Here is a 23,393-nt window from a genome sequence, read left to right as displayed (position 1 = left end):
GAATCTCATACGAATCGACTTGTGTTGTTTCTTCAAGATCATGGTTGGAGGATCAATTTACCAAAAAGTTCATTGATTCCTCAGACAAGGGTAACCTTTTTAGGTTTCCTGATAGATTCAGTGTCTATGACTCTGTCCTTGTCAGACAAGAGAAGTTTAACATTGATATCAGCTTGTCAAAACCTTCAGTCACAATCATTCCCTTTGGTAGCCTTATGCATGGAAATTTTAGGTCTTAGGACTGCCGCATCGGATGCGATCTCCTTTGCTCGTTTTCACATGCGACCTCTTCAGCTCTGTATGCTGAACCAATGGTGCAGGGATTACACAAAGATATCTCAATTAATATCTTTAAACCGATTATACGACACTCTCTGACGTGGTGGACAGATCACCATCGTTTAGTTCAGGGGGCTTCTTTGTTCTTCCGACCTGGACTATAATCTCAACAGATGCAATTCTTACAGGTTGGGGAGCTGTGTGGGGGTCTCTGACGGCACAAGGGGTTTGGGAATCTCAGGAGGTGAGATTACCGATCAATATTTTGGAACTCCGTGCAATTTTCAGAGCTCTTCAGTCTTGGCCTCTTCTGAAGAGAGAGTTGTTCATTTGTTTTCAGATAGACAATGTCACAACTGTGGCATACATCAATCATCAAGGAGGGACTCACAGTCCTCTGGCTATGAAAGAAGTATCTCGAATTTTGGTTTGGGCGGAATCCAGCTCCTGTCTAATCTCTGCGGTTCATATCCCAGGTATAGACAATTGGGAAGCGGATTATCTCAGTCGTCAAACGTTGCATCCGGGCGAATGGTCTCTTCACCCAGAGGTATTTCTTCAGATTGTTCAAATGTGGGAACTCCCAGAAATAGATCTGATGGCTTCTCATCTAAACAAGAAACTTCCCTGGTATCTGTCCAGATCCCGGGATCCTCGGGCGGAGGCAGTGGATGCATTATCACTTCCTTGGAAGTATCATCCTGCCTATATCTTTCCGCCTCTAGTTCTTCTTCCAAAAGTATTCTCCAAGATTCTAAAGGAATGCTCGTTTGTCCTGCTGGTAGCTCCAGCATGGCCTCACAGGTTTTGGTATGCGGATCTTGTCCGGATGGCCTCTTGCCAGCTGTGGACTCTTCCGTTAAGACCAGACTTTCTGTCGCAAGGTCCTTTCTTCCATCAGGATCTCAAATCCTTAAATTTTAAGGTATGGAGTTTGAACGCTTGATTCTTGGTCAAAGAGGTTTCTCTGACTCTGTGATTAATACTATGTGACAGGCTCGTAAATCTGTATCTAGAGAGATATATTATAGAGTCTGGAAGACTTATATTTCTTAGTGTCTTTCTCATCATTTTTCTTGGCATTCTTTTTGAATACCGAGAATTTTACAGTTTCTTCAGGATGGTTTAGATAACGGTTTGTCCGCAAGTTCTTTGAATGGACAAATCTCTGCTCTTTCTGTTCTTTTTCACAGAAAGATTGCTAATCTTCCTGATATTCATTGTTTTGTACAAGCTTTGGTTCGTATAAAACCTGTCATTAAGTCAATTTCTCCTCCTTGGAGTTTGAATTTGGTTCTGGGGGCTCTTCAAGCTCCTCCTTTTGAACCCATGTATTCTTTGGTCATTAAATTACTTTCTTGGAAAGTTTTGTTTCTTTTGGCTATCTCTTCTGCCAGAAGAGTCTCTGAATTATCTGCTCTTTCTTGTGAGTCTCCTTTTCTGATTTTTCATCAGGATAAGGCGGTGCTGCAAACTTCTTTTGAATTTTTTACCTAAGGTTGTGAATTCTAACAACATTAGTAGAGAAATTGTTGTTCCTTCATTATGTCCTAATCCTATGAATTCTAAGGAGAAATCATTGCATTCTTGGATGCTGTTAGAGCTTTGTATTATTATGTTGAAGCTACTAAGTCTTTCCGAAAGACTTCTAGTCTATTTGTCATCTTTTCCGGTTCTAGAAAAGGCCAGAAAGCTTCTGCCATTTCTTTGGCATCTTGGTTGAAATCTTTATTTCATCATGCCTATGTTGAGTCGGGTAAAACTCCGCCTCGAAGGATTACAGCTCATTCTACTAGGTCAGTTTCTACTTCCTGGGCGTTTAGGAATGAAGCTTCGGTTGATCAGATTTGCAAAGCAGCAACTTGGTCCTCTTTGCATACTTTTACTAAATTCTACCATTTTGATGTGTTTTCTTCTTCTGAAGCAGTTTTTGGTAGAAAAGTACTTCAGGCAGTGGTTTCAGTTTGAATCTTCTAATCTTCTGCTTATGTTTTCATTAAACTTTATTTTGGGTGTAGATTATTTTCAGCAGGAATTGGCTGTCTTTATTTTATCCCTCCCTCTCTAGTGACTCTTGCGTGGAAAGATCCACATCTTGGGTAGTCATTATCCCATACGTCACTAGCTCATGGACTCTTGCTAATTACATGAAAGAAAACATAATTTATGTAAGAACTTACCTGATAAATTCATTTCTTTCATATTAGCAAGAGTCCATGAGGCCCACCCTTTTTTTGTGGTGGTTATGATTTTTTTTGTATAAAGCACAATTATTCCAATTCCTTATTTTTTATGCTTTCGCATTTTTTTCTTATCACCCCACTTCTTGGCTATTCGTTAAACTGATTTGTGGGTGTGGTGAGGGGTGTATTTATAGGCATTTTAAGGTTTGGGAAACTTTGCCCCTCCTGGTAGGAATGTATATCCCATACGTCACTAGCTCATGGACTCTTGCTAATATGAAAGAAATGAATTTATCAGGTAAGTTCTTACATAAATTATGTTTTTTTAGTAAAAATCATGGAAAAATGGAGCCCTCTACTCCCAAGTGTTGACCAGGAAAAAATCAAGTCCAGTTGTAAAGCTGCAAGTAAATGTCGAATTCCAATAACCTGGAAAGAGGGACACATGAAACTTATGAATAATTTCTATTGTACACCCTTGTCTAAAATGTATCCCAGTCAAAGCTTTCTCTGCCCACGTTGCAGATCTTTGAATGCAGATATTTTACATATGTTCTGGGCATTCCCCAAAATCGGTCAGTTCTGGAAAAAAGTGGCTTTCTGGATTAAGGTATTATATAAAGTAAATATCTGTTTTGACCCAGAGATCATCTTCTTTTTGGAAGATATCAATTCAGAGTTTTTGTTGCAGAAAAAGATTTTGAATACAATTGTTTTACTTATCAGACAATTGATAGTGAAAGACTGGAAGGCAAAAAGAGCTCCCGGGTTTTCAGTGTTTATTAAAGAAATCCAGATGCAAATAATTTTTGAATCTTTTCAATTGGGAGAAGCTAGCGAAAGAGAAATTAGGAGGTTTTTGTTAGGGTGGCTTCCCATCATTAAGACTTACTCAGAAGCTGAACAGAAGACAATTCTATATCCCTTTTTGAGCTCTGAGTGTTTCTTTGATCTTGTGTTACTGGGTGATTTCCCAGCAGAGTGGATATCTGGGTACAGGGAGGCATAATCGAATGCGCTGAGAGTCTCCTGCATCCAGACTCACAGAAGTTGTTGGGGGAGCGGAGGCCCAGGGGTGAGATGAATGGGGTCGGTCGTGGGGGGTGGAGTGACAGGAGTGGAGAGAGTTCCACCAATTTATTATTATTAATTTCTTTCATGTAATTAGCAAGAGTCCATGAGCTAGTGACGTATGGGATATACATTCCTACCAGGAGGGGCAAAGTTTCCCAAACCTTAAAATGCCTATAAATACACCCCTCACCACACCCACAATTCAGTTTTACAAACTTTGCCTCCGATGGAGGTGGTGAAGTAAGTTTGTGCTAGATTCTACGTTGATATGCGCTCCGCAGCAAGTTGGAGCCCGGTTTTCCTCTCAGCGTGCAGTGAATGTCAGAGGGATGTGAGGAGAGTATTGCCTATTTGAATGCAGTGATCTCCTTCTAAGGGGTCTATTTCATAGGTTCTCTGTTATCGGTCGTAGAGATTCATCTCTTACCTCCCTTTTCAGATCGACGATATACTCTTATATATACCATTACCTCTGCTGATTCTCGTTTCAGTACTGGTTTGGCTATCTGCTATATGTAGATGATTGTCCTGGGGTAAGTAAGTCTTATTTTCTGTGACACTCCTAGCTATGGTTGGGCACTTTGTTTATAAAGTTCTAAATATATGTATTCAAACATTTATTTGCCTTGACTCAGAATGTTCAACTTTCCTTATTTTTCAGACAGTCAGTTTCATATTTGGGATAATGCATTTTAATTTAACATTTTTTACCTTAAAATTTGACTTTTTCCCTGTAGGCTGTTAGGCTCGCGGGGGCTGAAAATGCTTCATTTTATTGCGTCATTCTTGGCGCGGACTTTTTTGGCGCAAAAATTCTATTTCCGTTTCCGGCGTCATACGTGTCGCCGGAAGTTGCGTCATTCTTTGACGTTATTTTGCGCCAAAAATGTCGGCGTTCCGGATGTGGCGTCATTTTTGGCGCCAAAAAGCATTTAGGCGCCAAATAATGTGGGCGTCTTATTTGGCGCGAAAAAATATGGGCGTCACTTTTGTCTCCACATTATTTAAGTCTCATTTTTTATTGCTTCTGGTTGCTAGAAGCTTGTTCTTTGGCATTTTTTTCCCATTCCTGAAACTGTCATTTAAGGAATTTGATCAATTTTGCTTTATATGTTGTTTTTTTCTTTTACATATTGCAAGATGTTCCACGTTGCAACTGAGTCAGAAGATATTTCAGGAAAATCACTGCACAGTGCTGGAGCTACCAAGCTAAGTGTATCTGCTATAAACTTTTGGTATCTGTTTCTCCAGATGTTATTTGTATTGCATGTCATGTCAAACTTATTAATGCAGATAAAATTTCCTTTAGTACTGTTACATTACCTGTTGCTGTTCCGTCAACATCTAATTTTCAGAGTGTTCCTGATAACATAAGAGATTTTATTTTTTAATCCATTAAGAAGGCTATGTCTGTTATTTCTCCTTCTAGTATACATAAAAGTCTTTTAAAACTTCTCTTTTTTCAAATGAATTTTTAAATGAACATCATCATTCTGATACTGATAATGGTTCTTCTGGTTCAGAGGTTTCTGTCTCAGAGGTTGATGCTGATAAATCTTTGTATTTGTTCAAGATGGAATTTATTCGTTCTTTACTTAAAGAAGTGTTATTTGCATTAGAAATAGAGGATTCTGGTCCTCTTGATACTAAATGTAAACGTTTAAATAAGGTTTTTAAATCTCCTGTAGTTATTCCAGAAGTGTTTTATCTCCCTGATGCTATTTCTGAAGTAATTTCCAGGGAATGGAATAATTTGGGTAATTTATTTACTCCTTCTAGACGTTTAAGCAAATTATATCCTGTGCCATCTGACAGATTAGAGTTTTTTGGGACAAAAATCCCTAAGGTTATGGGGCTGTCTCTACTCCTGCTAATGTACTACTATTCCTACGGCAGATAGTACTTCATTTAAGGATCCTTTAGATAGGAAAATTGAATCCTTTCTAAGAAAAGCTTACTTATGTTCAGGTAATCTTCTTAGACCTGCTATATTTTTAGCGGATGTTGCTGCAGCTTCAACTTTTTGGTTAGAAGCTTTAGCGCAACAAGTAACAGATCATAATTTTATAGCATTATTATTATTCTATAACATGCTAATAATTTTGTTGGTGATACCATCTTTTGATATCATTAGAGTTGATGTCAGGTATATGTCTCTAGCTATTTTAGCTAGAAAAGCTTTATGGATTAAACTTGGAATGCTGACATGTCTTCTAAGTCAACTTTGCTTTCCCTTTCTTTCCAGGGTAAATAATCATTTTCGTTCCTTTCCTCACAAGGAACAAAAGCCTGATCCTTCATCCTCAGGAGCGGTATCAGTTTGGAAACTATTTCCAGTTTGGAATATATCCAAGCCTTATAGAAACCTATAGCCAGCTCCTAAGTACCTATGAAGGTGCGGCCCTTATTCCAGCTCAGCTGGTATGGGGCAGATTACGTTTTCTTCAAAGAAATTTGGATCAATTCCGTTCTTAATCTCTGGTTTCAGAAACATTGTTTCAGAAAGGTACAGAATTGGCTTCGAGTTAAGGCCTCCTGCTAAGAGATTCTTTTCTTTCCCGTGTCCCAGTTAACACAGCAAAGGCTCAGCATTTCTGAAATGTGTTTCAGATCTAGAGTTGGCTGGAGTATTTATGCCAGTTCCAGTTCTGGAACAGGGGCTGGGGTTTTATTTTATCTCTTCATTGTACCAAAGAAGGTCAATTCCTTCAGACCAGTTCCGGATCTATCATTATTGAATCGTTATGTTAGGATACCAACATTCAAGATGGTTACTGTAGGACTATCCTGCCTTTTGTTTAGCAAGGGCATTATATGTCTACAATAGATTTACAGGATGTGTATCTGCATATTCCGATTCATCCAGATCACTTTTAGTGTCTGAGATTCTCTTTTTAGACAAGCATTACCAGTTTTTGTGGCTCTACCGTTTGGCCTAGCCTCAGTTCCAAGAATTTTTTTCAAAGGTTCTCGGTGCCCTTCTTTCTGTAATCAGAGAATAGGGTTTTGGTATTTCCTTATTTGGACTGTATCTTGGTACTTGCTCAGTCTTCTCATTTTCGAAGAATCTCATACGAATCGACTTGTGTTGTTTCTTCAAGTTCATGGTTGGAGGATCAATTTACCAATCAGTTCATTGATTCCTCAGACAAGGGTAACCTTTTTAGGTTTCTAGATAAATTCAGTGTCTATGACTCTGTCCTTGTCAGACAAGAGAAGTTTAACATTGATATCAGCTTTTCAAAACCTTCAGTCACAATCATTCCCTTTGGTAGCCTTATGCATGGAAATGTTGGGTCTTAGGACTGCCGCATCAGATGCGATCTCCTTTGCTCGTTTTCACATGCGACCTCTTCAGCTCTGTATGCTGAACCTATGGTGCAGGGATTACTCAAAGATATCTCAATTAATATCTTTAAACCGATTTTACAACACTCTCTGACATGGTGGACAGATCACCATCGTTTAGTTCAGGGGGCTCCTTTGTTCTCCGACCTGGACTATAATCTCAACAGATGCAAGTCTTACAGGTTGGGGAGCTGTGTGGGGATCTCTGACGGCACAAGGGGTTTGGGAATCTCAGGAGGTGAGATTTCCGATCAATATTTTGGAACTCCGTGCAATTTTCAGAGCTCTTCAGTCTTGGCCTCTTCTGAAGAGAGAGTTGTTCATTTGTTTTCAGATAGACAATGTCACAACTGTGGCATACATCAATCATCAAGGAGGGACTCACAGTCCTCTGGCTATGGAAGAAGTATCTCGAATTTTGGTTTGGGCGGAATCCAGCTCCTGTCTAATCTCTGCGGTTCATATCCCAGGTATGGACAATTGGAAAGCGGATTATCTCAGTCGCCAAACGTGGCATCCGGGCGAATGGTCTCTTCACCCAGAGGTATTTCTTCAGATTGTTCAAATGTGGGAACTTCCAGAAATAGATCTGATGGCTTCTCATCTAAACAAGAAACTTCCCAGGTATCTGTCCAGATCCCGGGATCCTCAGGCGGAGGCAGTGGATGCATTATCACTTCCTTGGAAGTATCATCCTGCCTATATCTTTCCGCCTCTAGTTCTTCTTCCAAGAGTAATCTCCAAGATTCTGAAGGAATGCTCGTTTGTTCTGCTGGTAGCTCCGGCATGGCCTCACAGGTTTTGGTATGCGGATCTTGTCCGGATGGCCTCTTGCCAACCGTGGACTCTTCCGTTAAGACCAGACCTTTTGTCTCAAGGTCCTTTTTTTCCATCAGGATCTGAAATCCTTAAATTTAAAGGTATGGAGATTGAACGCTTGATTCTTAGTCAAAGAGGTTTCTCTGACTCTGTGATTAATACTATGTTACAGGCTCGTAAATCTGTATCCAGAGAGATATATTATAGAGTCTGGAAGACTTATATTTCTTGGTGTCTTTCTCATCATTTTTCTTGGCATTCTTTTAGAATACCGAGAATATTACAGTTTCTTCAGGATGGTTTAGATAAGGGTTTGTCCGCAAGTTCCTTGAAAGGTCAAATCTCTGCTCTTTCTGTTCTTTTTTACAGAAAGATTGCTATTCTTCCTGATGTTCATTGTTTTGTACAAGCTTTGGTTCGTATAAAGCCTGTCATTAAGTCAATTTCTCCTCCTTGGAGTTTGAATTTGGTTCTGGGGGCTCTTCAAGCTCCTCCATTTGAACCTATGCATTCATTGGATAATAAATTACTTTCTTGGAAAGTTTTGTTCCTTTTGGCCATCTCTTCTGCCAGAAGAGTTTCTGAATTATCTGCTCTTTCTTGTGAGTCTCCTTTTCTGATTTTTCATCAGGATAAGGCGGTGTTGCGAACTTCTTTTGAATTTTTACCTAAGTTGTGAATTCCAACAACATTAGTAGAGACATTGTGGTTCCTTCATTATGTCTTAATCCTAAGAATTCTAAGGAGAAATCGTTGCATTCTTTGGATGTTATTAGAGCTTTGAAATATTATGTTGAAGCTACTAAGTCTTTCCGAAAGACTTCTAGTTTATTTGTTATCTTTTCCGGTTTTAGAAAGGCCAGAAAACTTCTGCCATTTCTTTGGCATCTTGGTTGAAATCTTTAATTCATCTTGCCTATGTTGAGTCGGGTAAGACTCCGCCTCATAGGATTACAGCTCATTCTACTAGGTCAGTTTCTACTTCCTGGGCGTTTAGGAATGAAGCTTCGGTTGATCAGATTTGCAAAGCGGCAACTTGGTCCTCTTTGCATACTTTTACCAAATTCTACCATTTTGTTGTATTTTCTTCTTCTGAAGCAGTTTTTGGTAGAAAAGTACTTCAGGCAGCGGTTTCAGTTTGAATCTTCTGCTTATGTTTTTCATTAAACTTTATTTTGGGTGTGGATTATTTTCAGCAGGAATTGGCTGTCTTTATTTTATCCCTCCCTCTCTAGTGACTCTTGTGTGGAAAGATCCACATCTTGGGTAGTCATTATCCCATACGTCACTAGCTCATGGACTCTTGCTAATTACATGAAAGAAAACATAATTTATGTAAGAACTTACCTGATAAATTCATTTCTTTCATATTAGCAAGAGTCCATGAGGCCCGCCCTTTTTTTGTGGTGGTTATGATTTTTTTTGTATAAAGCACAATTATTCCAATTCCTTATTTTATATGCTTTCGCACTTTTTTCTTATCACCCCACTTCTTGGCTATTCGTTAAACTGAATTGTGGGTGTGGTGAGGGGTGTATTTATAGGCATTTTAAGGTTTGGGAAACTTTGCCCCTCCTGGTAGGAATGTATATCCCATACGTCACTAGCTCATGGACTCTTGCTAATATGAAAGAAATGAATTTATCAGGTAAGTTCTTACATAAATTATGTTTTTTCTTTTTCTTCTTTTCTCTCCCCTTTTTTTTTTTGTTGATGTTTAGCTTATAGAGTAAAATTTGCCTACAGTGTAAAAAACTCAGAATATTTCATTATTTTGTGATGGTATGCTCTGTCGTATAAACCTCCAGATGGAAATAGTATTGGTTACTTTTATGGGTTAGGAACATTATATTTTGTGTCACAGCATCCCAGAAGGCATTAATTTTGACACCCTGTGAGGTGTTTTTCTTTTGTTTCTGTTGTTTTTTTTCTTTTTCAAATGTATGCCTTTTTCAGCCTCGCTGTTGTATGACATTGTTCTTGTATTATTCAGAATGTGGAATCACACTGTATAAATAAATATTTAAAAAAAAACAAATGGTTGTTTTCTGTTCTGTAGGGGAGGGTCAGCTGAATGGAGACACAGATGAGAGATCGCTAAAACTGGTAGAATACCCTGGGGACGAGCATTCATTCCATTCAGATGATGATTGGGAGGGGCAGGAAATTCTGCAAGAGGCTGGGAACAACATCCCTGAAGACCGGTTATATGACGGTAATGAAAGTACTTGTTTAGTGTATCAGTGCAATAGATGTGGTATCCATAAGGAAATAAGTCTGCAAGGCGAGATTGGTATACGCCTGAAACAAACGCAATTCCAAGATGTGTAAGAGCCTAATAATATCCGCTGTTCTTTATACATTTTTACGCGCATGCTTTAGACAAATTCTACCGTTCTTCAGATCACCATCACTAGTCATCTTGTATAAACTACGAGTAGTGTCTAGATCATATAGTGATTAACTCATTTGATGGCTATTGGAGGTGAATAATTTGTATCCTTGTTTAGGCTTTCACAGCCTTGCCCAGACAGATGTTGGTGTCTGCAATATCAAACTAAAGGATGTTTTTGAAGAACACAGGTTGCTCGTGACTTGCATCCATGTGATATTAATTCCTTTGGGTTTATAACTACAGTGCGAACATTAGTGTTTATCAGAAATGGCCACATTTGTTCTCCATGGGAGATGCCACCACACTGAGAGATCTCATAAAATGTTTAGATTTGAGCATTAAACTGTAATGTAGGTCTCTCCTTCACCTCCAGAACCTGCATATCTAGACCAACAGCTCCTAATCAGTAATGTGCCTTTCTCACAGTACTGATGAGACTTCTTAGACTATCTTGCCATAGCAGAGAGCTTTAGCTGATCGGGCCCCAAGACCATCTACTATAGGGCACTTACCTGCTTTACTCTGACATTCCTTGCTTTGATGCTTAAAGGGATACTGAACCCACATTTTTTCATTTGTGATTCAGATAGAGTATGACATTTTAAGCAACATTCTAATTTGCTTATATTAATTTTTCTTCATTCTCTTGGTATCTTTATTTAAAATGCAAAAATGTAAGTTTTGATGCCGGTCCATTTTTGGTGAACAACCTGGGTCGTTCTTGCTGATTGGTGGATAAATTCATCCACCAATAAAAAAATGCTGTCCACAGTTCTGGACAAAAAAAAAAGCTTAGATGCCTTCTTTTTCAAATAAACATAGCAAAAAAAAAAGAATTGATAATAGGAGTAAATTAGAAAGTTGCTTATAATTGCTGCACTATCTGAATCACAAAAGAAAAAATTTGGGTTCAGTGTCCCTTTAAAGTCAGTTTTTCCAGAAAATTTATTTTACTTAAAGGACCACGCAATGCAGTAGAATTGCATAATGAAGAAGTGCATAATAAGAAGACAATGCAATATCACCTACTCTGAATTTCAAATAAGCAGTAGAGTTTTTTTTATGTGATAGACATCAATCACAGACATATACATATATATACATATACCCTGTGAGCTTGTGCACTTGTTCTGTAGGATCTTGAATATAAAAATACTGGGCACAATTTGATAGTGGAAAGTGTCTTAAAACTGCTGCTCTTCTGAATGATAAAAGTTTAATTTGACGAGTTTTTGATGTAAGACGTGCCATAGTGTGCGGAATTATTCTGTATTTGGTGTTAAAAGCTGCTGCTCTCCTTGGAACCTTCTTTAATCTCCTGCATTGTTGAATCATTCCTTGATTCTGTTTTTTCTTTTCTGCATTCTTCTCTTCTACAGGATCTAATATATGTGGCCTTGGCATTGATATCAAACAGCTGATATGTGAAACCATCTTCTTCACAGATTGCTTTTGTTCCATAATTATTTCTGAATTCTGCTCACATTTGTGTAAATTACTTTTCTTTTCAATGGCATGGAGAGTCAACGATTCCATTCCCCCTGATTAAACGATTGTCTGCTGAGAAAGGCCTCTTCCCAGTTGTCCACACCCGGGATGTGGATCGATGACAGTGAGCAGTTGTGGGCCTCCGCCCAATCCGGAATCCGAGATACTTCCCTCATGGCTAGGGAGCTTCTCATTCCGCCCTGATGCTTAATGTAAGCCACCGAGGTAATGTTGTCCAGTTGGAATCTGATAAACTGGGACGAACCCAGAAGAGGCAAAGCCCTTAGAGCATTGAAGATTGCTCGAAGTTCCAGAATGTTGATCGGAAGAAGAGATTCCTCCCAAGTCCATTGGCCCTGTGCCTTCCTGGCCCTCCAAACGGCTCCCCATACTGATAGACTTGCATCCGTAGTCACAATCTCACAGGATGGTCTTAAAAAGGATGTCAAAATATAAATCAAATATTGCAAAATAATACAAGATATTTTTACAGATAATAAAGTGCAATAATGGTAGTGTGCAGAGAAGGCATTATATATAACGCCAAAAAACGTGGTGTAATATACAAAAAGTTACATGTGATAACAAATTCAAATGGTATAAAAATTCATAAGAGTGTAAAATCCAGAGGGAACATGAGTGTCCAAAAGCCTTATTGTAATGGTGAAGATAAATCCAAAAAGTGTAAAAATGATATATATATATATATATATATATATATATATATATATATATATATATATATATATATATATATATATATATATATATATATATGAAAAACCAATGTGTTGAAAAATATGTAGAATGTGTCAAAGAGAAACTAAATTAAAAGTTTATTATCCAGATTATAATTGCAATAAAAGTGAGAATGAATAGTATATATTCAAAATATTCAAAAATGGAAAAATATGGTGTACACCAAAAAATATATAAAAATAACATTTGTGAAACTCAAAAGTGAGATAAGAAAAAGTCAAAACAAGTTATCCAGATGAGAAAATATGATGGTTGTATCCAATGGCAATTGTGTCCAGTGACAAAAGTTAAATCCAATAACGTTAAAAATAGGTTTCCTTATTAAAAGTCTTATACTTCCATAAGCTGAAATGCTTGTCAATACAATCTTCAATATGATCTTCAATATGGGTAGTACTGAACAATATCCTATGCCCTAAAGAAGATAAATAACATAGTGCAATATAGCTAACAAATATCCAGAATGATGGTATTTTAACTTACCAGAGTGGAAACCTGAGCCGTTAACCAGAATAGTCTACGCATTTCGTTCTTCAACAAGACCTTTTTCAAGACTGGTAACGGCTAGAACTAGTATGATTCCTTTTAAAGGGCATTGTGCCTAATGGCTCGCCTGTGTTTGAGCGGCAAAATTATTTTCGTAAGACCGGAAGTTTATTTTTGTCACTTCCGGTGCCAGATGTTATGATCGTGACGTAATATCCGGTACACATCACATCCGGAGTTACAAAATTTTGCTTTCGCTTTGAATTTGTTTTAGTATTTGGCTGTTTCAAATGTGGATGAGATGGGCTTGGATAAAGGTATTTGGGCTTTCATCGGAGGATTTTATATGTTAATTGTATCCTTGCATACCCTTTTGAGTCACAATATAAGTGATTAGAGTGATATGAAAATACATATTTGTACATAACTTATGCATTATATACAAATGATAAAATATATAACAAACTAAAATATATAAAAAAACTAAAATTATTATTACAAAGTATATTGTTTTATTTCATGTCACTAATGGTTCATGTAAAAATTCCATGCCTATAACGAATCAGTTTGTAAACAAATTGGTGCTTAAAATGCAACTATATTCATGCAGACTCAGTCACTTTTATTCCTTATATAAAATTACTCTTATTTCATATATATAATCACACAGTCGCCAATCACATAAGAGTGCAAACCTGAGACCATTAAAATTGAGTTTTTCCAGTTTTTTTTTTTTTTTATATTTTAGTTTTTTTTAATATATTTTATAATTTGTATATAATGCATAAGTTATGTACACATATGTATTTTCATATCACTCAAATCCCTTATATTGTGACTCGAAAGGGTATGCAAGGATACAATTAACATATAAAATCCTCAGATGAAAGCCCAGAAACCTTTATCCAAGCCCATCACCATCCACATTAGAAACAGCCAAATACTAAAACAAATTCAAAGCAAAAGAGGAAGCATACTAGTTCTATCTGTTACCAGTCTTGAAAAAGGTCTTGTTGAAGATCGAAACGCGTAGACTATTCTGGTTAACAGCTCAGGTTACCACTCTAGTAAGTTAAATACCATCATTCTGGATATTTGTTATCTATATTGCGCTATGTTATTTATCTACCATATTTATTACCATATTGAAGATCATATTGAAAATTGTATTGAAAAGCATTTCACCTTATGGAAGTATAAGACTATTTTAATAAGGAAACCTATTTTTAATGTTATTGGATTTGCCATTGGATACTATCATATATTTTCTCATTTGGATAACTTGTTTTGACTTTTTCTTATCTCACTTTTGAGTTTCACAATTGTTATTTTTATATTTTTATATATTTTTTGGTGTACACCATATTTTTCCATTTTTGATTCGCTTTTGAATATATACTTTTCATTCTCACTTTTATTGCAATTATAATCTGGATAATAAACTTTTAATTTAGTTTCTCTTGGACACATTCTACATATTTTTCAACACATTGGTTTTTCATATATATTATATTATATATATATATATATATATATATATATATATATATATATATATATATATATATATATATATATATATATATATCATTTTTACACTTTTTGGATTTATCTAAATCATTACGATAAGATTTTAGACACTCATGTTTCCTCTGGATTTTACACTCTTATGAATTTGTATACCATTTGAATTTGTTATCACATGTAGCTTTTTGCATATTACACCACATTTTTTGGTGTTCTATAGAACGCCTTCTCTGCACACTGCTATTATTGCACTTTATTATCTGTAAAAATATCTTGTATTATTTTGCGATATTTGAATTTATATTTTGTATCCATTTAATACCCCTTTGGAATTAGACAATAGTGTTAGGGATTATAAATTCTGTATCCATTGAATATAACTCTGAGATTAGACATTATTGTTAGTGTATGTATTATATTTTTAATTTTAGGTCAGAAATAAATGTTAACTTTTAACAGTATATATCGCATTTACCCTTTTATAGCCCTCTTCAAGTCATTTTAGCTATCAGCTTCTTTAGCGCTCCTCGTATTGCTTACTTTTTAGGTTTATTACTAGATCTGGTTGAGATATCTTGCTATCAGGAGGAGCTTAGGTGGTTATTCAGGCGCTGTGGAAATATTTTCCTTAACTTAAGAAGGATGTCCCCTGGGACAGAGCAACCAAGAGAGTGATTCTCTCGATCAGCTGTCCAGAGAAATCTTTTGGGATAGATCTGCGTGATCGCCGTTCTATTGCCTCAGCATGCAAAGCTGTAGAGGTCTGAGATGGAACCTGGCAAATGGGATGATATCTATGCTGGACACCATGAGCCCAATCACCTCCATACACTGGGCCACATATAGTCTTGAGGAGGTCTGGAGGACAAGACAGCTGGAAGTAATTTTGCAACGTCTCTGGTCTGTAAGAAATATCTTCATGGTTATGGAATCTATTATCGTACCCAGGAACTCAACTCTGGTAATGGAACCAGAGAACTTTTTCCTAAGTTTATTTTCCATTCATGAGATTGAAGAAGAAGAAGAGCTCTCGAATGGTCTTCTGCCAGCCGGCAGGATGGAGCTTGGACCAGAATGTCGTCCAAATAAGGCACTACTACAATGCCTCCTAAAGACTCTTGGAGCAGTAGCCAGACCGAAAGGAAGAGCTACAAAATGGAGGTGCTGATCCAGAAAAGCAAATCTTAAGAACTTGAAGTGATCCTTGTTTATTGGAACATGAAGGTAAGCATCTTTCAAGTCTACCGTGGTCATGAACTGTCCTTCTTGAACTAAGGGCAGAATAGACCTTATCGTTTCCATCTTGAACGATGGCACCGGCAGAAACTTGTTTAAACACTTTAGGTCCAGAATCGGGCGTAACATATCCTCCTTCTTTGGGACCACAAAAAGGTTTGAGTAGTATCCCAGACCTCTTTCTGCCAGAGGTATTGGCACAATGACTCCTAGGGAGCAGAGATCCCTCACGCACCCTAGAAAGGTGTCTCTTTTTTTCTGGTTTTGAAGACAGATTTGACAAAAGGAATCTGCCCCTGGGTGGATGAGATTTGAAACCTATCCTGTAACCCTGGGCAACGACCTCCAGAACCCAAGGGTCTTGCACGTCTCCCAAGCCTCCACAAAGAGAGATATTCTGCACCCATACGATCAAGTGACAAATCGGGGGCCGCCCCTTCATGCCGATTTCGTCTCAGCGGGCTTCTTGTTCTGCTTTGATTTGTTCCAAGATTGAGCTGGTTTCCAAGTTCCCTTGGACTGATCAGACTTCGCAGAGGGCTGCTGATGTTGGGACTTATCTGAACGAAAGGGACAAAAATTATGATCTTGTCCTTTAGCTTTATTTTTCTTATCCTGTGTTAAAAAGGCACCCTTGCCCCCAGTTACTGTGGATATGATAGAGTCCAGTCCTGGACCAAAAAGAACCTTCCCCTTAAAGGGAAGGGAAAGTAATCTAGTTTTGGAAGTCATGTCAGCCGTCCAAGACTTCAACCATAGAGCCCTACGGGCTAGAACAGAAAAGCCTGATGTCTTATCATTCAAGCAGATAATCTGCATATTTGCATCACAAATAAACAAATTAGCAACCCTCAAGGTCTTAATTCTTTCCTGGATCTCATCGATTATCTCCAACAGGGAGTCACATCAATAGGTAGAGGCTCCATCCACCGCAGCAACCGCTGCTGGCGGCTGAAATAAAAATCCTGTGTGCTGAAACATTTTTCTTAAGAGTTTCCAGCTTCTTATCCATGGGCTCCTTAAACGACGAACTATCAACGAGCGGGATAGTGGTACGCTTAGCCAGCATGGAGATGGCTCCACCCACTTAAGGGACAGGCCCCCACAACTCTAATTGGGAGTCAGGAACCGGGAACAATTTCTTAAAGGAAGAAGAGGATAAAGAGTATCCAAGCCTTTCCCATTCATTCTTAATAAAATTTGCCATCTTTACAGGAACCGTAAAAGTTTGTGGCACCACCCTGTCCTCATAAACCTTATCAAGCTTAGGAATAGAAGGTTCCTCAGGTAACTTGGGTTCCAGAACCTCTAACGTAGCCAGCACTTCCGTCAACAGAAAGCGTAAGTGCTCTATTCTAAATCTAAATCCAGGTTCCACCGCAGCCGGAGGCCTAGAGGCAGCCGATTCCGACCCAGACAGAGCCTCCTCTGAAGTATTAGAGGCGTCTTCATCAGCGATAATCTAGCATCAGATAAATCCAACAAGTTGGTAGATGACCCCTGGGAAGAATAGCAGTATTTATCCTTTTGCTTGCGCTTAGCAGGGCGAGGTAAAGCACTAAAGGCCGCAGACACTGCTGTTTGCAACTGTTCAGAAAAGTCTGGCGGTAAGAGGGCCCCTCCCGAAGGAGGATTAGTAGTGCAATGGGGAGCTGCATGTGTAATAGGAAATAATTGCTGAGAACACACCATGCGGGACGGAGACCCCTCAGAGGGGCACGGCTCAGTTGTACTAAACATCTTGTTCTTTTTAGATATCACTACTTTATCAAGGCATGTGGAACATAATTGAGCAGCCGGGTATACCGTAGCCTGCTCACAATAAAAACAGTTATTTGATTTAGTTAAAGAGGAAGTACCCTCTAACGCATCAGAGTCCTCCATAGCTTGCGCTTGTACGGTGGACTACAGAAAAAAATAAATGGCACCTTTTATACCCCCAATGGCCGGGTCACTCACCACTTCCTATGACCCAGGCCCCACAGAGAAACAGCTTTGTCTCCTGTAAACCGCATGGTCAGGAAAAGGAAGTCAATGAGGCCACACCCGCTCATGTGGAGTGCCATGCAGGACCGCCCCTGCTTCAGGAATAAAAAGCGCCAAACTGACGGGCTGCGCAGTTATCCAAAACAAAAGTAAAACCTGAATGTTCACACATCTGCCAGAGCCTCATCTCACACATGTCGCAGCATAAAACATAATAAAGCAAATCATGTATAAATCCCCCCTTTTCAATAATCCCCTTCCGGAGATATTAACCCTTGATTCCATACAGATAAAGGAGTCACACTGTGACCCTGTCTTCTTAAGTTATCATATGAGATAAAATGAAACGATCTTACCGGAATCCTCGCCGTGGAACAGACACACAGCCTCTCAAGTTTGACAGTCTTGTAGCATCGCATCTGACATGGACTTGAGTGATAGAAGCAGGCAGTGAAACTTGTCAACACTGATTGCTTAGGAGTTGTTTATACGAGTCTGGATGGTTTTTGCCGATAGACTCTCCCTGCATCTCCAGACCCTAACATTCGTCCATGCTCTCACTGAGAGGCTGACAAGACTACTTAAAACTCCAGTCTGATAGCGAAGAGTACTACCCTCCATAAGAGACTACTCCGAATCCTCCTACACTTCTCTGCCATCCTCCTGTGACAAAAGGCAAAGAATGACTGGGGGATGAGGGGAGTGGGGGAGGTATTTAAGCTTTTGGCTGGGGTGTCTTTGCCTCCTCCTGGTGGCCAGGTTCTGTATTCCCACAAGTAAGGAATGAAGCCGTGGACTCCCCTCATATTAAGATGGAAAGGAATCATTTTTATTGTTTTGGATAATTTCGTTTATTTTTTGAAATGGTAGGTTTTTAATTTTTTGTAATTTCAGTGTTTTTTATTTTTTGTAATGTTATGTTTTAGTGTAAGGCAGCTTATGTTTTATTTTACAGGTAAATTTGTATTTATTTTAACTAGGTGGTTAGTAAATAGTTAATAACTATTTACTAACTAGTCTACCTAGTTAAAATAAATACAAACTTACCTGTGAAATAAAAATAAAACCTAAGCTAGCTACAATATATCTTTTAGTTATATTGTAACTAGCTTAGGTTTTGTTTCACAGGTAAGTTTGTATTTAGTTTTAAATAGGTATTATTTAGTTAATAATTGTAACTTTAATTTAGCTCTATTTTAATTATGTTAAAGTTAAGGGGTGTTAGGGTTAGGTTTAGGGGTTAATAGGTTTATTTAGTGGTAGTGATGTGGGAGGCCAGAGGTTTAGGGGTTAATAACTTTATTTAGTGGTGGCATTGTCGGGGAGCGGTGGAATAGGGGTTAATAGATTTATTATAGTGTGGGCCATGTTGGGGTGCAGGGGAATAGGGGTAAATAACTTTAGTATAGTGGCGGCGATATCGGGAGCGGCAAATTAGGGATTAATAGATTTATTTAGGTAGCAGCAATATCGGGGGCGAAATACCTGAAATACAGGTATTTTGTAAAATGGTCTGCCAACAGATAAAACTACTACCTGTTATTAAACAAAATTATAATCTAACTTAAAGAGAATCTAAAGCTTTGAAAGAAATTGAATCTTGGCATGATGTAATCATAAAACCGTCAGATATGGGCGGAAATGTAGTACTATGGCCATCTAAAATGTATACCGACGAGGCTATCAGACAGCTGTCTGATTCCACCTGTTACAAACAACTAATTTTTAATCCTCAGAGTACATATCTGATTCAATACAACAATTTAGTCAAACAAGCATGGGCAAAGAATGTAATCACTAATACTGAAAAAAAGTATCTACTGATTGAGAACCCCAGAGTAGCTACACTGTACTTTCTACCAAAAGTGCATAAAAATTCACAAGTACCCCCTGGGAGACCCATTGTCTCCGGGAATGAGAACTTAACTGAGAATGCCAGTAAATATGTAGCCCAGAGGCTTAGAGAATATCTGACTACATTACCATCCTATGTTCGTGACACAATGGAGGTAGTGCAGATCTTACAAAATATACAACTGACAGATGATATGTGGCTTGTAACTGCAGACGTTGAGTCATTATATACGAACATAAGACACAGTGATGGAATTGAGGCTATCAAGTACTTCTTGTCATCCAATGTTAATGACAATGAAGATCATAATAAATTTGTTACTCAACTTCTACATTTCATCTTAACACACAATTTTTTCACTTTCAATGACAGATACTACTTACAAACCGCAATGGGTACAGCCTGCGCACCAACATATGCAAACTTATTTTTGGGACACTGGGAACTTTTCTATGTATTCTCTGATTAATTGAAACAATATACTAATCACATTCCATTGTGGTTAAGATATATTGATGATGTTCTATTCCTATGGGAAGGGACTTTTCAAGAACTTGATCAGTTTATGGCTAAGGTGAATATTAACAACAAAAATTTCAAACTAACCTACTCAGCTGACCAGCATAAAATATCGTTCCTGTATCTGACCATATTTAAGAAAGATGATGGATTTATTAACACTACAGGGAGTGCAGAATTATTAGGCAAATGAGTATTTTGACCACATCATCCTCTTTATGCATGTTGTCTTACTCCAAGCTGTATAGGCTCGAAAGCCTACTACCAATTAAGCATATTAGGTGATGTGCATCTCTGTAATGAGAAGGGGTGTGGTCTAATGACATCAACACCCTATATCAGGTGTGCATAATTATTAGGCAACTTCCTTTCCTTTGGCAAAATGGGTCAAAAGAAGGACTTGACAGGCTCAGAAAAGTAAAAAATAGTGAGATATCTTGCAGAGGGGTGCAGCACTCTTAAAATTGCAAAGTTTCTGAAGCGTGATCATCGAACAATCAAGCGTTTCATTCAAAATAGTCAACAGGGTCGCAAGAAGCGTGTGGAAAAACCAAGGCGCAAAATAACTGCCCATGAACTGAGAAAAGTCAAGCGTGCAGCTGCCAAGATGCCACTTGCCACCAGTTTGGCCATATTTCAGAGCTGCAACATCACTGGAGTGCCCAAAAGCACAAGGTATGCAATACTCAGAGACATGGCCAAGGTAAGAAAGGCTGAAAGACGACCACCACTGAACAAGACACACAAGCTGAAACGTCAAGACTGGGCCAAGAAATATCTCAAGACTGATTTTTCTAAGGTTTTATGGACTGATGAAATGAGAGTGAGTCTTGATGGGCCAGATGGATGGGCCCGTGGCTGGATTGGTAAAGGGCAGAGAGCTCCAGTCCGACTCAGACGCCAGCAAGGTGGAGGTGGAGTACTGGTTTGGGCTGGTATCATCAAAGATGAGCTTGTGGGGCCTTTTGGGGTTGAGGATGGAGTCAAGCTCAACTCCCAGTCCTACTGCCAGTTTCTGGAAGACACCTTCTTCAAGCAGTGGTACAGGAAGAAGTCTGCATCCTTCAAGAAAAACATGATTTTCATGCAGGGCAATGCTCCATCACACGCGTCCAAGTACTCCACAGCGTGGCTGGCAAGAAAGGGTATAAAAGAAGAAAATCTAATGACATGGCCTCCTTGTTCACCTGATCTGAACCCCATTGAGAACCTGTGGTCCATCATCAAATGTGAGATTTACAAGGAGGGAAAACAGTACACCTCTCTGAACAGTGTCTGGGAGGCTGTGGTTGCTGCTGCACGCAATGTTGATGGTAAACAGATCAAAACACTAACAGAATACATGGATGGCAGGCTTTTGAGTGTCCTTGCAAAGAAAGGTGGCTATATTGGTCACTGATTTGTTTTTGTTTTGTTTTTGAATGTCAGAAATGTATATTTGTGAATGTTGAGATGTTATATTGGTTTCACTGGTAAAAATAAATAATTGAAATGGGTATATATTTGTTTTTTGTTAAGTTGCCTAATAATTATGCGCAGTAATAGTCACCTGCACACACAGATATCCCCCTAAAATAGCTATAACTAAAAACAAACTAAAAACTACTTCCAAAACTATTCAGCTTTGATATTAATGAGTTTTTTGGGTTCATTGAGAACATGGTTGTTGTTCAATAATAAAATTAATCCTCAAAAATACAACTTGCCTAATAATTCTGCACTCCCTGTACAATCTATCGCAAAGAGACTGCTACTAACACTCTGTTACACAGATCCAGTGCCCATCCACCTTGTACCCTCAAGGCAATCCCATTCGGGGAATTCCTGCGCCTCCGACGTAATTGCTCTAGCTCTGAGATATATTTAACAGAAAGCAAAGCCTTAATGCAGAGACTAATCTCACGTGGATACAGCAGGAAATCTGTCAAAAGAGCGAAATATAAAGCCTTAAATATCAAGAGAGATCATCTGCTTGTTCCTAAGGATAAAACCTCCAAAGAACCATACCTCAGACTGATAACTATGTATAATCCACAAATGTCTGAAGTAATTAAAATAATGAACGAACATTGGAAGATACTACAAAATGATTCTGTTTTGAAAACTGTTATTGGTGATAGGGTCTCTATAGGCTATAAGAGACCTACAAGCCTAAGGGACAGATTGGTATCACGCCATTTTGTCAGATCTACCAAGAAAAAGGACACAGACCCAGGGATGTATCCCTGTGGTACATGTTCTGCATGTAAATATGTCATTAAGACAAAGACGATTGATGACAAAATTGGCAGCAAATACACACTTTCTGCGCATTTCTCATGTAGAACTTTAGTGATTGTTTATGCACTCTTTTGCTCTTGCGAAATGACTTACGTTGGCATGACAACACGCAAAGTGAGGGTATGCATTCTCGAACATGTCAATAACATAAAGAACGCTAACAAAGATGAAGCACGAGGCAAAAAATTGACATCTGTTGCCAAACATTTTCAACAGCACCACAACAGTTTACCTGTCAATTTACAATATTTGGTTGTCCAAAAAGCCTCAATGGGAATAAGAGGAGGAGACATAGAGAAAGCCTTACTTAAATTAGAGTGTAAATGGATTTACTTGCTACAATACCACTTCACTTGAAGCACTGACAACACACTCAATTTTTTATAATCTATTTCACAATGTAAAACATGTTATAATGTCATTTAGGATGCCAATAGTCACTTTAAAACTTTTCATTTTATATTATATTTTGCTCACCATGTGCAGTTAGTCCTTTACTCTTCGTATATTAAATTACTATTTTACTGTTGTTCATTATTTATAAGCATAATTAACTCAGTTAGAAATTTGAGGAGGGGATTTCTCTGTAACAATGTATCACGTTTGTATTCACTATCTGTTACACTAGTTCTCAAACTTAGTTAACTCTGAGCAGTTAGCCACTATGATCACCTTTTAATAAAAGCGACATGACATTATGATCATGATAGTATTAGCACCTATACAATCCTGTCTCTATAATATTACTCTCCTTAATGCATATTAATGTAATGATTCCATCCACAACGATGCATTACTTTTAGTCTGATCGTAAATAGATTTGATCTTTCTTACATTTCAGGAAAGACCGTTATTGAGAGTTAATTATATTACCCAATGAAGCAAATTCATCTCTCTAATGCTTGACATTCATAACATACAACCAACAAATTTAGATCATAATTGTAATAAATATCATTGTTGAGTTGACTGTAGACCAATAAGAATGCATCACACTATCCGTTATTACAAGTATATAACATATGCTATTTGTGTACCTAACTTAGAATGACAGGTGGTAAATATGATCACCCAATGAAACTGACTTAAATAACGTCATCTGTCATTCATGCGCCCCTTATGATATTGATATTCACACGCTCTCAGCGATACTAATGTC

General features: G+C 38.1%; 1 protein-coding gene across 1 annotated transcript in view; it reads left to right on the top strand.

Moving 5' to 3' along the window:
• LOC128652752 (zinc finger protein 25) overlaps positions 1 to 23,393 on the top strand; it is a 278,742-nt gene that overhangs the window by 198,230 nt on the left and 57,119 nt on the right. Inside the window, exon 4 of the mRNA XM_053705683.1 lies at positions 9,763 to 9,918. Coding sequence (XP_053561658.1) covers positions 9,763 to 9,918 — 156 coding nt within the window. The remainder of the gene's footprint in view (positions 1 to 9,762; positions 9,919 to 23,393) is intronic.

This window comes from Bombina bombina, chromosome 3 (assembly GCF_027579735.1).
Source record: "Bombina bombina isolate aBomBom1 chromosome 3, aBomBom1.pri, whole genome shotgun sequence".
NCBI lineage: Eukaryota > Metazoa > Chordata > Amphibia > Anura > Bombinatoridae > Bombina > Bombina bombina.
Note: the sequence above shows the minus strand (reverse complement) of the source record. Positions and strands in the feature narration are given on the sequence as shown.